The sequence below is a fragment of the Artibeus jamaicensis genome, unplaced genomic scaffold (assembly GCF_021234435.1).
Source record: "Artibeus jamaicensis isolate MK-2021 breed Jamaican fruit bat unplaced genomic scaffold, CSHL_Jam_final contig_548, whole genome shotgun sequence".
NCBI classification, from domain to species: Eukaryota; Metazoa; Chordata; class Mammalia; order Chiroptera; family Phyllostomidae; genus Artibeus; species Artibeus jamaicensis.
Window position 1 is genome coordinate 22449014 of NW_026521883.1, and position 14495 is coordinate 22463508.

General features: G+C 40.4%; 1 protein-coding gene across 1 annotated transcript in view; it reads left to right on the forward strand.

Moving 5' to 3' along the window:
- Positions 1-14495, forward strand: part of FBN1 (fibrillin 1) — a 228301-nt gene that overhangs the window by 98197 nt on the left and 115609 nt on the right. The window contains exons 6-7 of the mRNA XM_037156471.2: positions 6739-6936; positions 10591-10716. Of these exons, the coding sequence (XP_037012366.2) occupies positions 6739-6936; positions 10591-10716 (324 nt within the window). The remainder of the gene's footprint in view (positions 1-6738; positions 6937-10590; positions 10717-14495) is intronic.

Consider the following 14495-nt stretch of genomic DNA (forward strand, 5'->3'; position numbering starts at 1 on the left):
GTTTAATGTGGCGCTCACACAAGCCATTTTAAAAGTGGATAAATAAGAACCAGCTGGTTCTTTGGAATGGAATTTTCAAACCATTAAAAAGGAAGGCAATCTCCGTCATTTTATTATCTTGATGGTAAATATATCACAGAAACCAGAATTTGAGTTCTATTCACCTTCCACCCATTTTTTTCCCCTCGTAAAGGTAGTTTAGGGATAAATTTGGGAGGAAAAAATTAGCAATGATGTGTAGGATATACAATGAGGGAGCAGATAATATCAGGTAAATGATTATTCATAAATGAGGTATTCTCCTCCATGAACAAGATTGTGTATTGTTTTCTTCATCAGGAATACAATAAAATGTAGTGCCTATTTTCCGTAGTTGATTAGATTCCAGAGCACCATGGCCTGGGTTTGGTAAACTGCAGAGGATGCGTTTTAGATGAGACGGTGCACAGCAAGTCATGTTGCATCTGCAGTTTTGATGTTAACATTTATAATGGTAATGCTTCTAATTTATGAATGAAAGAAGCTGAAAGTCAGGGAAGATATTCACATAGAAATAGTTTTGCCTTATTTCAAAATGCTTTTTAAAAATCATTATAATTAAGTTTTATCTCAGATGCAGTTGCTTAAAGATCAACATTTTGTGTGTTGTAGTTTAGTGAATTTTTTCAAAAGTTCATATTCTTTAAGTAACATTGTGTTGACCACAGACCATGCTCAGTAGGTAATCTTGCATGTAGTATTTTATAGAAATGTATGGACTGGAAAGTATATTTTAAATTTATCATCATTAAAAAAAACACATAGCTTGAATGAAATGGGAGAGACAATATTTCCTAGTGAAAGTAGTCCAGAAAGGAATTCCCTGTCCCCCAAAATGTGTATTCTGAAAAACTTCAAACTGAAATTAAAGTTGAAATAATAATGGAAAGTATACCTATATACCTGCCACTTATATTAAATATTTGATAACATTTTCTACTTTTATACACGTAATACTCTCTATATGAATGTAAATATGTGTGCATATAGTTCTATAAATATATATTTCTATATAATATTTGTGTATACAGGGTCTAGCACAAGTAACACCCTTTTTTTATTACACAAAAATCTTTTATTACAAAATCATAAGCTTGTAGTTCTGTAACATAACATTATCACACTCAAGCCCACCATATGACATTTTAGATCAAACATTCTCACACTACTGTCCATCTTGTGTGAGACATTCATGTTTCCCACCAACCACACTCAATAGTGTTAACTCCTGCCGATCCTGTGGTGTTATATGTATACATTACTACATACTCTGTGTTATGTAATATACATTATATGTCTCTGTATATATAATTATATATTGAGTATATATATGTAAAATTGTATGCTGTTTCTTTTGCTTTATCATCTGAAAATTATGTCCCACTCTTCAAGACACTTCATCTCTGAACAGTAAGACCATGCTTATGCACCGGGCGGCATCGTGACCACATTTAAGAGATCAGGGATTCCACAACATCATGTCATATCAGCCCACATAAAATTTCTCCATTGTCTCTTCTTGAAACATTATCCAGTTAAGATGTGATTATTATGGTTTTTTAAATGTAAAATAATCCCTGTACCTTTTTTTTTTGTATGCTGGGGGTAATTTTACTTTTGGAAAAGTTCAGGAGAGTTGTCTTTGAAAAACCACAAATTCTGGGTTTTCTGATTGGTTCCTCATGGTGTCATTTATCTCGTTTTTCTATCCCTATGTGCCCTTTCAACTGGAAATTAGATCTGGAAGCTTGCTTTTATTAAAGTTTGACTATTATGGGCATAAAATTCGTAGATAATGCTCAGCACTTTATATTATATTATGATAGCACATTCTATTTCATCAAATCAGTGGAAGGATTTCAGTGATCTCTGACCGTGATAGGAAGTCAGAAGTTAAATTCCAGTGTTATTGATGTGAAGGCGGGTCCTTGTGTTAGGAAGCTGGTCAGAGAACGCCCCTGACATTTCACTCAGCTGGCAGCTCCACCCTGGACGTGGGAGGTCGTGTTAGTGGAGTGACGTCATGTATACAAGTGTGCTTTCTAACAGAGTTCAGTTGACTCAGCACAATGGAGTAGTGGCTGATTAGTCTTCTTAAATTTTGATTTGCTCCGGTTTAGTGAGTTTGTGTATAGTATAATTGATAAAGAACAGGATACTGTGCCCCCTAATCAGTCAACACTATGGAAGTGAGCACTGTTTTGCCATGATTAGAAGGGTGGTCCTGGTTGAGAAATAATGGGTTATTTGGATGACAGTGATCCCAGTTTGGGGGCTTAATCACATTTTTAAGATTAAACTTTTGGGTAAGCAGTCAGCTATCTTGCATATACCTCTAATTAACGATGGAACATAAGCACTCCTCAAGAAAGTTTTAAAAAGAAATAGAGACACATTCAACTTAGAGCACTAGAAGGCAAAATCACTCTGGAGACTGATGCAAAAACCCGGATGGCCTTAGCCCATGCTGCAGCTGCTGCTTGGGTTCCGTGGGGGAGTCTGGGAGAACACAGGGGTGAGGCCCGCGTGTCAGTATTTTGTAGAGCCTCCCCTGGCTATTTGGTTATGTTCTAAGGTTAAGAATGACTGGAGAAAGAAGAAATAGCAGCAGTTAGGAGACTGATTGTGATCGTGGGACATCTTGGCTTTGATTTTCTTCAGACTAGAAGTTCTCTGAACTCCTTTCTTGGAAGGTCATATTAAAATTCCATATATTGGAAACCTCGGCAAACCAGTTTGTCCCAGGGCAACCCACCTGGAAGGAGGAAGCGTGCCGTGACCCTCTCTGTCCTGACATTGATATTACATCCTTTAGTGTGTCATTTTTATGAAAAGGATTTAAAGTAATTGGAGCCTAGGGCCCAAAATGACATCCTTGTGCCTTCTCTGCAGTTTGTAGTTTAGTGACTAGGCAGGAGTGACAAGAACTCATTGGGCCACAGAATATTCTTTGTGAAAGGTGTTTGTGCTGCAGGTTGAGTATGATTACAAGTGAAAGTGAAATAATGCCACACGTCACAGCATCCTGAGCTGCAGAGCTGGGAAGGAGCTAAAGATGGAGGCTGTAGACAGGCATCAGTTAGATTTCAAGCCTTGAGGCCAAATCTTTTGGGACCAGGGAACAGTCCTTGAGCCGAACCACTCAGAATGGGAACATTTAGATGCAGAATTTCCCATGAACTAGCTATACTAGGGGAAGACAGTTAAAAACAAGCAAAATTGCATTTTAATTTTGGAACGGCTTGGCCTGTTGCCCCAGTTCATGGAGGTCTTATATGGAAGTGATTGCAGAGCAATTTGCAACCAGAAAGTATTTTTAATACTATATTTTAGTTGCATTAGGAATAATGATTTACACTGAAGGAACGCGTTAGGCATTGTTGAAGCATTGAATTAGGCACATTCCCTGTCTAGTGCTGGGACTGTTGGAAAAAGTAAATAAAAAGAGTATGTAAATCAAGTCTATTATCAGTGCTGTGGGAATCATTGTATGTAATTGGATTATTAGGAAGGCGTTGGGAGTGTGGGCAGACCTTTTCTCTGTGGTTGGAGGATTGCACCAGAAACAGCATGACTTTGGCAACTTCAGTGCAGTACGGGGCAGAGAGCACAGGCTGCCACATGGGAATGGCACTGGCAAACCACGTTAATGCAGCCTCGGCTTTCCAAGAGGTGTTTAGATCCAATTCTGTTTCATCCAGATTATGCCTCTCCCTTCCTCTGCGATCAGCATTTTTTACAGAAAGTATAGCTCTACAAATACATTTATGTCCACTTACTAATCTTCATGGCAAATGAGCTGGGTCTTTGTCCGTGGCGATAAGGATCTAGAGTGGAAATGTGTTAAGCCCATAAATTTTGTTATACACACTCAAACTATTTGCCAAATATCTAGAATATTTAATAAAGATTGGTCCCTGTGGGCTCCAGAGATGACTAATAAATATTGTCAGAATTAACAAGTGCCATTTCTAGCCCATGTGCTTCATATTGCAATGAGAGCAAGATATTGTTGACCCTGGAAAAGTCTTAAGGGTTATTTTTCTTTTTGTGAAGACCTTCCAGTGAGGAATGCACGTCTGAAGCCATGAGCCAGCGCTAAACAGGACTGAATCAGGTTTTCCTGGGCTTTTGTGTGGTGCCCTGGTTTGGCTGGTGTCACTCACAGTGCACACTGCACCCAGCCTGACTCTCCGCAGTCCTCCTGTGTAAGATAATTCTGTAGCCTGTCTTGGCAAGGTGAAAAAGAAAAACAAATCCAAGGGGTGCTGAAGAGAGAATTTTAAATTAAAATTCATGCTTCATTATGTTTTTTAAAGAGTGAAAATGGCATGCCAACGTGAATCTGATTAAAGCATTTGCACTTGTCTCAATGAATTAAGAGAGAAGAAAAGAAATAAACCTACATTTTCTTTCTTGTCACCTAACATGGAGGGTTTTATTTATTTTTTAAGTAAAAGATTATGTTGCTGTGATCTTTCTTGTCTGACTCAAGATGTATAGAGTCATAAAAGTCTTGATGGCTGTTGCATGAGACTAAACATTTTTCATGCCAAAGGAATTCATCAGTAATGTACCCTGAATGTTGTGTGTAATAGTGAGGAATTGGGAGCAATTTAAATGACACACAGTGTGAACATTATTGAATAAATTATTCTATAGCTTGTTGGAAAATTATGCAGCCATCACACTCACATTTTGGAATAGTACTTAATTACATAAGAAAATGCTTTTGGCAATGTCAAGTGAAGAAACAGCAGGAGTCAAAATTGTATATTTAGTATAAGTCATGTTTTATGATAAAAAAACAAAACACACACACACATGAAATTATGTAACATAATATAACCCGTATGGTATAAAGGGTTTCTTTATGTGTAATTACAGGTAAGGGGTCTGGGAAGAGTTGTAAATAATTGGATTTTTATTTTCTAATTTATATGTTAATGCCTCATCCTAATAAGTATTTTTGAATAAAAAATATGTGATAAAATATTAAAAAGACAAACATTGTATACCACAGTAGTTATTAAATGCCTATATTTAGAAGATCCAAGAAAAGAAAGATGACTTTAGCCTTGTAACTTGTCCACGTAGCTACTGCATTTAAGAGCAGTTTTGTTGCAAACAGCCATGGTGCTGAGTGACTTTTTTTCCCCGACAGAATGAAATGAAGGCAGAGATTTTATTTAATAGCTCAAGCATTTAATTCTTGTGTTCTTGTTTGAATTTGGTATCTGTGGAAGAAGATAGCATATTTCCAATAGATCTGGCATTGTGAAGAATATTAAAATATGCTTATATGAAAGTGAAAAATAACCAGTAGGGTAGAAAAAATAATAAAACACACATACACAGTAAAAAGACACACTGAGGAAGTGTCTGGAGATAGGGCCGGGAAGGTGGGCGGGGCCAGGGCACAGAGGGCCTGGAGGGGAACAAAGGTCTAATGTTAGTCCTGCTGATGCTGTAATGAGGAGTCGTCTGTAATACATTGCACATATATGTCCCATGAACTCCGTGGAGAAAGAAAGAAGAAAGTAAAAATGAAAACATAACTCAGTGGTTTCATTGGCATGTCAGTGATTTTCACAAACTGTAGAATCCAGTGGTGAAAGGAACTTACTGAGGTCATTTAGTCCGTCCTGAGACTCGCAGGAAGCACTCTATCTGTATCTGCACTTACAGAATTGACACAAGGAAGCATGCGATGGTGGGCAGTGGATGGGAGCCCCCGAGTCCTGCCACAGCCCAGCCTCCCTTATCAGTCGAGGCCACTGTAGAACAGAGAGGGTATTAAGGCCCCGATTTCTCTCACAGGACACTGAGGACAGCCTGGCTTTGGTCTTCTGGGCTCACTACACCTTATGCTTTCTTGTTTATTGGTTGCTGATTCCTTGTTTATTGGTTGCTGATTTCTCCCTTTAGGAATAAGAAGAAAAGGCAGATCCTGTATTGTATTTGATGAGACTACTTGGAAATTCTCTTGTGGCCTCAGCTCATTCCTGTTTGCTGTGAGATGCTCCTTCTGCCCAGAGATTACAGTGATTTCAGACCACTGTCCTTACTCATTAGATTAAATACCTAATGTCTTTTATGTGGCTAAATTAAAAAAAATGTTTTTGGTTGTTTGCTTATATTTAAAATAAGATGGACTCAATCTGGAAGAAACCGGTAACCAGTGATTTTCTTTAAGGAACGCCAAGGAAGGGGGTGTCATGACTTGCCTCATTGAAAGTTTTGAAATTCTTTGCTCTCTCCAGCCTGAATATTAATAGACTGTAAGCTCTGAGAGGGCAGGCAAGGGTTTTATTTGCTGATTACTGAAGCATCTACATCAAACACGAAGCTGATTCACAGCAGGCACTGAAACGTTTTTTCCTTGAGTGAATGAATGTGTAGTAATATTATGGTGTTGTATGTGTATGGCACATCACCATTGTATTATCAGTTCGCTCGCTGATCCTCACAGCAGCATCTTCAAAATGGGTGGGAGCTGGCTCTGTTCTGTAAGTGAGGAAAATGGGGTTTGGGGACACAGTGGTCTCTCCAGGGCTTTGTATGAAGTCAGTGACATGTGGTTCTGCTCCTGAAGACCATCCCCCAGTTTGGAATTAAGCAAGATGGGGCACAGGTTTTCTTCTGCATGATGGTCTTGGTCTTCTGGGCTCTCATGGAATTCTCCTTCTTTATTTTCAGATTACAGGACAGGCCCGTGTTTTACTGTGATCAGCAACCAGATGTGCCAGGGACAGCTCAGTGGGATCGTCTGCACGAAAACGCTCTGCTGTGCCACGGTCGGCCGAGCCTGGGGCCACCCCTGTGAGATGTGCCCCGCCCAGCCCCACCCCTGTCGCCGTGGCTTCATTCCCAATGTCCGCACAGGAGCTTGTCAAGGTAAACCCCAGGCTGGCGGAGTTATTAATGGCTTCATCTTATTTGCTCTGGAGAGCCATTCTCTCCAGCAAAGTTGGAGAGAATGGAAAAGCAGCGTCAGAGACATAACTTCACGATTTCGCTGACGGCATGATATCCAACCCAGGCATTAGAAGGATGGCTCACCAGAGAGCAGCTGGTCTTCCTGGATTTCCCCCTGCCAGCATTTTCTCCCTCGGACCCCAGAGGTTGCCATGAGGTGCTATGATTCTGGTTACAGCAGTGCTGTCCCTTATAGCAATGCTGTGGGTAAACAGAAAGCAAAATTTGTGAAGAGGGTAGTTTGTTTTTCTTGCCTTTTTTTTTCTTCATTTGAAATCATCGGAGTTCTTCTATCTCACAGGTTGTACTTAGTTGACCTGGAGAAAATAGTCTCTCTCCATTTTACACGCTACATTATGATTTTTTTACAAGTCAGAAATACATTAGGATTTGTTTCACAGTTTTAAATATCCCCAGATGTCGCCTGCTTGCTTTTTCTCCTGCCTCCCATAGAAGCCCTTACTCTGTTTTTGGCTTTTACTCCTGTTCTTCCAGCTGTACAAATTCTTTTATTGTCTGGCTGTCTGGCAGGAAGCAGGAGGAAGTGAACAGAGGCAGCCCTGCACTAAACTGATGGGATTGAAAACTCCCAGGCTGAATCTGTTTCCTCTAGACATCTTCAGTGCTTTTTTAGCAAGTTGCAATATTTGTAGAAAATTCAGGGTATGTTTTCTGAGGCCAACAGAGACCAGTTTGGTTTTGTTCTGTATGTTAATTCTAAGGATAATATGCAATAAAACAGAACTTGAGCTTAATCACACAGTTCTGTGGGTCTCCATTAAATTATACTTCCACCCTGGCTGGTGTAGCTCAGTGGATTGACCGCGGGCCTGCGAACCAGAGGATCTCGGTTCGATTCCCAGTCAGGGCACATGCCTGGGTTGCAGGCCAGTTCCCAGCAGGGGAAGCACTAGAGGCAACCATACATTGATGTTTCTCTCCCTCTCTCCTTCCCCTCTGAAGATAAATAAATAAAATCTTTTAAAAATTATACTTCCATAAATTCCACTCCTGATAAACACCGCCCGTGCTGGGCTCTGGCTTCCATGTACAACATACAACTCCTTTGCATGCCTTTGAACGCAACCTTCTCAATGTGAGAGACAGCAAAAAGTCACTGGGAAAGCCCAGAATTATAAAGGAGTCACTTGTACAATTTTATAAAATTAAGAACCAATTTAGTTCCCCTTTCTTTGGTGCCTTCTTACTTTCCTCGTCCTTAGAATGTCCCAGTAAATTTTGAGGAAGTTCTTGGTCTTGGCGCGCTGCAGTCACCTAACGTCCAGGAACTCACTGGCTGACAGGAGAGCCAGGTTTTGAATGCCCAGCTACCTGTCCGTCTGTCAGCGACTGAGGTGCTAAGATAATTGGGGGCAAACAGAATGAGAAGGGAGAGGAGAGAGCTTCTGCTCCTCAGCTTTGCTAGTCATTGCATGCAGTCTACACTATTTCAGCATTTTCTTTCTGGCCCTTCCTGACTCTGCTATTCAACTTCCAAGAAAACTTTGTGAAAAGCCATGGAGTCCAAATGGTGGTTGTATTGTCACTTTGAGAATAGAATTCTTCATTTTTTTCCCCTTTGAGGGATTCTGCTGTCCGCTCAGGGCTCTGTCTCCTTGCTGGTGTTTTCAGTCCTTGGGCAGGTGTGAGGGGCTGTGGGAAACTCTGTTCGTCAGGGAGAAGAACAGAGGAAGGGAGCTTACTCTGTCTTCATTTGGGACTCTATGGCCAGTAGAGAAGTGCTCTCATCTATATTTCTTTTTGGCCAAAAATCATAATCAACAAGATTATCTCATTTTGCTTATATGTACAATCTTAATTTTGAATAGCATTTTTTCAATCCTCACCTGAGGACATGCCTATTGATTTTACAGAGAGAGGAAGGGAGGGAGAGAGGGAAAGGAACATTGATCAGTTACCTCTTGTATGCATTCTGACCAGGGCCCAGCCCATAACCCAGGTATGTGCCTGGATGGGGAATTGAACCCACAACCTTTTGGTTTATGAGACAGCACTCAAACCAATGGAGCCACATTGTCCAAGACTTAAATAACATTTTAATAAACATATTCAGCCTATCAATTGAATGGACAATTCTCGTCTAAGATATCAACTATAAAGCATAATTTAATTATACTTTACATACAATCATTAATTTGTGGGCCAGGAAATCCCATTCAAAACAGGAAGTGGCACTTTTATAACAAAATAAATTGTTTCTTTAATGCTCCTTTTCCTGGGTGCCAGCTTTTTCCAAGAACACAGGATTTAGAGGTCTTACAATTGGCAGTTGTTCTCTTGCTTCACACAATGAAGAGTAAAACTAAAGAATATACTAAGCTTTTAGATTTCTCAAAAAAGTACCTGAAGCAGAGGATGAAACATTAGACTGCCTCTCTGGGGTTCTTTACATGTTGTGGATAAAGAGATGGAAAGAATATATATCACATTCACCATCTTTCTAGCTGAACACAATGAGCCTGGAATGATTACTTTTATTTCTGGAAGGTTCATATTTGAGGTTCAGTGTAGGACCCACAGGTTTTATCCCTGTTCACTGCGGGGATACAGCAGTGAACAAAGTGGACAGAGAACCTGCGCTGTTGAAGGCAATCAGTTTATAATCAAAACAGAGCAAACCTAGCTATTTGGCCACTTGGTGACTTGTCCTACGGAGAAACATAAGCAGAGTAAAGAGTGTGGTGAGTGATGGAGGGAGGTGTTGCTACTGGACTGGTCAGGGAAAGGTCCACTCCTGAAGTGCCTTTAGAGCAGAGACCTGATGGATGGGACAATGTGATCCACATGGCTGTCCGGAGGGAGAAGAGTCCAGGCGGGGGCGCCGCCACTGCAAAGCCCCACCCTGGGCAGGCGCATCCTTGGTGTGTTTGAGGAAAGGCAAGGAAGCCACTGTGGATGGAGAAGAGTAAGAGAGGAAGGCAGTTAGGAGGTGAGGCCAAAGAGTATAGGGAGCAGGGAGAATTTTGTAGGGCTGGATGTGGATTTGACTTTTGAGCTGAGGCAGACATGATTTGACTCGAGAAGGTTCCCTCATGCCACGGCCCTGCAAGCAGGGTGCATTCATCTGGAGGGTCTGCTCACCTCGGCCCAGGTTCCTGGTTGTTTAATTATTACTGCACGAGACAGCTCTACAGAATGTAAGGTGAACATTTTGTACTTAATTAGTGTAAAAGCATTAGCTGTCGTGTGTAGTCTGAGTAGTCTTATTTAATTCTTTTTTAGCTGAATTATTCAATACAACTCAAAGACAGTTTTGTTATAGAAATGGGTTGCCTTTTGCTTCTGAGGGTTTCTTGAATAACCCTAGTTTTTACTGTCAACCACCATTGTCATCGTATCGTTGTACTGGGCAGCACACTCGGTAAACCCACCACAGTTAGTGTAAATATTCCTCTCTGCATGAGGAAAGATGGAAGGTGGAAAAATAAAGAATGCTCGTGACTTCTTATAGAGAACATTATAAGAATATTTTACGTGAATCAGTGAATTTTGTATAAATCTCTCTCTCTTTCTCTCTCTCTCTCTGTCCTCGCCCCGCCTGAAATCTGACAGATGTGGATGAATGCCAGGCCATCCCTGGGCTCTGTCAAGGAGGAAATTGCATTAATACTGTTGGGTCTTTCGAGTGCAAATGCCCTGCTGGACACAAATTTAATGAAGTGTCACAAAAATGTGAAGGTAAGAAATATAAGGCTTTGCAGTTGTGGGTGGGGGGCAAATGGAATCCAAATCAGTGACAAGCTTTTTTGTAAATTGTTCCCAATTCCTCTTCTGTCTTTCTCATTCCTGTGAATGTATAAATATAATATTCTTACCAGTAATAATATGTCTTTGTGCTATCGAACCAAAAAAACCCTGCAGCCTTTTCCACTTTTATGAACCCAAAGTAAGAGATTCATCTGAATTGAATTAAATATTAAAACATAAAATATTTTTGAACTGATATTTGGGTTAAAATGTTCAAGACATATGTTTTTGCATAGTTTGGGGGATTTAAATTTAATCATTCCATATGCAGAATAGCATATCTACTGCTGTTTTCTAGCTAAAATGTATGTTTGACTTTTTTTGAAAAGTGATCTATTAACTCATTTGTTCTCCAAGTACTAGTTTAGGATTTTCTTTTCTGCCTATAAGATGGGCACCTTTCAATGTTAATCAAACACAAATAAATTGCAGTAGAGTTACTGATTTGCATTTAGTTTATAGATCAAGTTTCTAAAAATATCCATGCAGAGAATGTGTTTGTATTCACCACTTCTGCTATGTGCCAAAAGGAGGCCTGGCTTCCATGTGTAATAAATACATCTTTTATGAAAAGGAAACCTCCAGGAAATAAGTAGGCAGCATTGAACTCTCTCTTCGTTGGTGAGGGCACGGACGCACCTCGTGTGTAACATGTGACGATGGCGTGACACCACTCCCAAGGCTTCATCTCTGGTCCAGCCCAGCAGGGAAAACCTTTTCATTCTCAACTGACTCTACCTGGTGTGACCTGAGGCCTTATTTAGAAGGATGCACTCTTGCTGAAAGCATTTGCTGTCATTTCTATATGCCCAGACCCTCACAAGGAGAAATAGTTATTTGTCTGGGCTCAGATCGTTCATCTTTCTTTGCTGATAGCTGTGGTGTATCACACAGATCAGAGACAGATTGAAATTTGAGGCGTGATTCATAAATTATATATAAGAAGTTTGATATCTGCTTGCCCTGAGAAGATTATCTTTAAGTGTTTGAGTGTTTTTGAGTTATTAATCATCATAGAATTTATAGTGGTGTATTCTTCAACATGCTATAAACAGTTTCAATAACTGTGAAAAATATCTGTTCTTTCTGACAAGTGGGACTTCTCAAAAACATTGTAAATTAAAAAAAGAAACCAATAAAGTTGACTTTCTATGGCCGAGTGTATTTCAAGAGTTTTACTGTAGATGAAGTGAGAAGAAGAGAATGTTGTTACTGAAAGGAGCAGGGACCTCCCTGGCTCTGCCCTTTCACGTCATAAATTAAGGCGCTGTGCCTCGGGTATGTTAAGTGCCTTCTCTGAGGCCATTTGGAAGTGCTAATGTTTACTTTTTTTCAACCTGGAAATAACTTTTATTTATTTACGTTTTAAAATTTAATCTTTACTGTATTTTCCCATTACCATTTAGCCCCCTTATACTCCGCCCCCCAGCAGTCACCACACTGCTGTCCAAGCCCATGAGTCCTTTTTCCTTTTTGCTCAGTCCCTCCACCCCCTCACCTCCTCCCCTTTTGATGTACTGTTCTAGCACTTACATTGTTTTTTTCCTCAGTGTAACCCATTACCTCTACCTTAACAACTATATTTAATAATAGTTAAACAGATTCAAAATATTATGGTATAGGTTTTTAGTTATTGTCAGACATGTCCTTTATGGCATTAATATGCTATTAAGATTTATCTGGTACAAAATCCACATTGAAAATGGGTCGGTCTTGTCTTACATTTTTAGGCTTTCTCAGCTTAGTATATTCCACGCCAAGAGACAGAATGAGGTCAAAGATAGAGTAGTGTGGTCCACAGGACCTGTTTTGTTTTCTGGCATTACGGTAGCTTCCAGCCTGGACTAGAATTGTTCTCCTGCATCCCTTGCCTTTCACTCCAACCCATCAGTTAACATCAGTCAGGACTGATCACCTTCTACGGTTGTGAGCTAGAAAGGAGATACTCAGATTTAATATTCAGACTGAAAGAAAAATGATTCAAAATCTTTTTATTAATGCTAGCAAACCTATTATGGTAATGTATCTAATGGACCAAAAATTCAGACTGAGAATTACTTAATCCTTTTCCACAGATATTTTTTCCCCCAGCTACATATTGAAGTCAGTAGCGAGATAAAAACAGAATACTTTTGGCTAGACCTTTTTTTCTTTCTTTGCCACCTACTGTTACATTAAATTCAGATGATGGGTTTTTCCCCTTCCTTTTAATTTTTCTATGCAAAATTGGTACTGGAAGAGAATGTCCTGTTCGTACTACATGTACTCTGGCCCGGAGACTGCTGTGGGCACGGGTGCCCTGCCTCATTGCGGGAGGAAAGGAATCGGAAGTCCTCTGAGAACTCTTGGCGAGCTGGGTCCCTGCCAGGTTCCCTGCAGTGCCTCACAATGGAGATGGCATAGCTCTGGGCACAGGGTGGTTTCCAGATGGTCAAGAGGAGGAATTCCAGCAAATCTGGCCACATTGCTGGAAGGATGACGAGACTATCTGTGAGCCCTAGGAAGGTGGTCAGGCCGTAGCAGGAGTCTGTGCCCTTGTGAACATTGGTCTGGCATCTTTATCACTACTTCAGGTGACTTTTTAAATGTATCTTCTTCCTCGCGAGCTGGAGAGGAAGGAACTAGGTACCTGGAAGCCCACAGTAATAAAAAAAAACCCAATCCAATAAAAAAATATGCATTAGCAAATTTACAAGATGCTAACCTTCACTCCCTCTGTGATGGTAAAAGCAGTTTTTCATGAGATCTTCCTTTGGGAGAATTCTCCCTTCTTCAAATATTCCCCTTTCCTCAAAACTTAAAAAAGTTTACGGGCCAAGTCTTCTATCAACACACAACATAGGTACATTTGAAGTGTGACTTAACTAGCTGACGTGATTAAATAATAACTATTAATTTTCCATAAATTTAAGAAAAAGATTGGGAGTTAGAGCCGTGATTTGAGCAGAGGGAAACAGAGTTCACGCCCACCTCCGCTGTTAACTTCATTGATGACTCTGCGGTCTGTGCCCTGGAAGAACATGAGCATCTTCTTTGTGGAAACCAAGTCCGTATTTGCCTAGGTCATTGTGGGAGGAAATCGAGAAATAAAAAGTGTAATTAAGGGATTAGGTTTTGGTTCCGGAAGAAGTCCTTTGGATTCCTAATTAACCACTAATATTTTAGGATTTAGATTATCACCAGTACAGCCTTTAATAATTATAATAGCACTGCATGGTGCAAAGGACTTTTAAAAAAATGTAGCTGTTAAATTTGTGCATTCTCTAGTATGTGAGCCAAAAACCTGAGGCTTCTTCTTTCTGAAATAATGGCATGTTTATCTGATGACTACCTGCTATTAGGGGCTCCTATCGCCCAGGCATCAAGGAGAGTTCCTTGGGCTACTAACATTGCCACAGACAGGGCTCTGCCATAAATTGAGGTCGCCATGGACAGAGCTCCATCTTCTGCAGCTGGTTGCAGGCCCTTGACTTTCACTGTGCAAGGTGGTTGACTCCCTACACAGTTGCTGAACAAAATCTCTATGATAGAGACCTAAGAGCCCTGGGAATAAGGCAGACCTGGCTCTAGTCCTGGTCATGTCGCTCATCCTCCGTGTGATCTTGGAGAAGTCATTACCAGCTCTGAGTTACTTCAACTTTCGAAGGAGGAGTTTGAACAAGATGGCATCTGGGGTTCTTTCCAGTTCTGCCATCCGGACTCCATCTTCA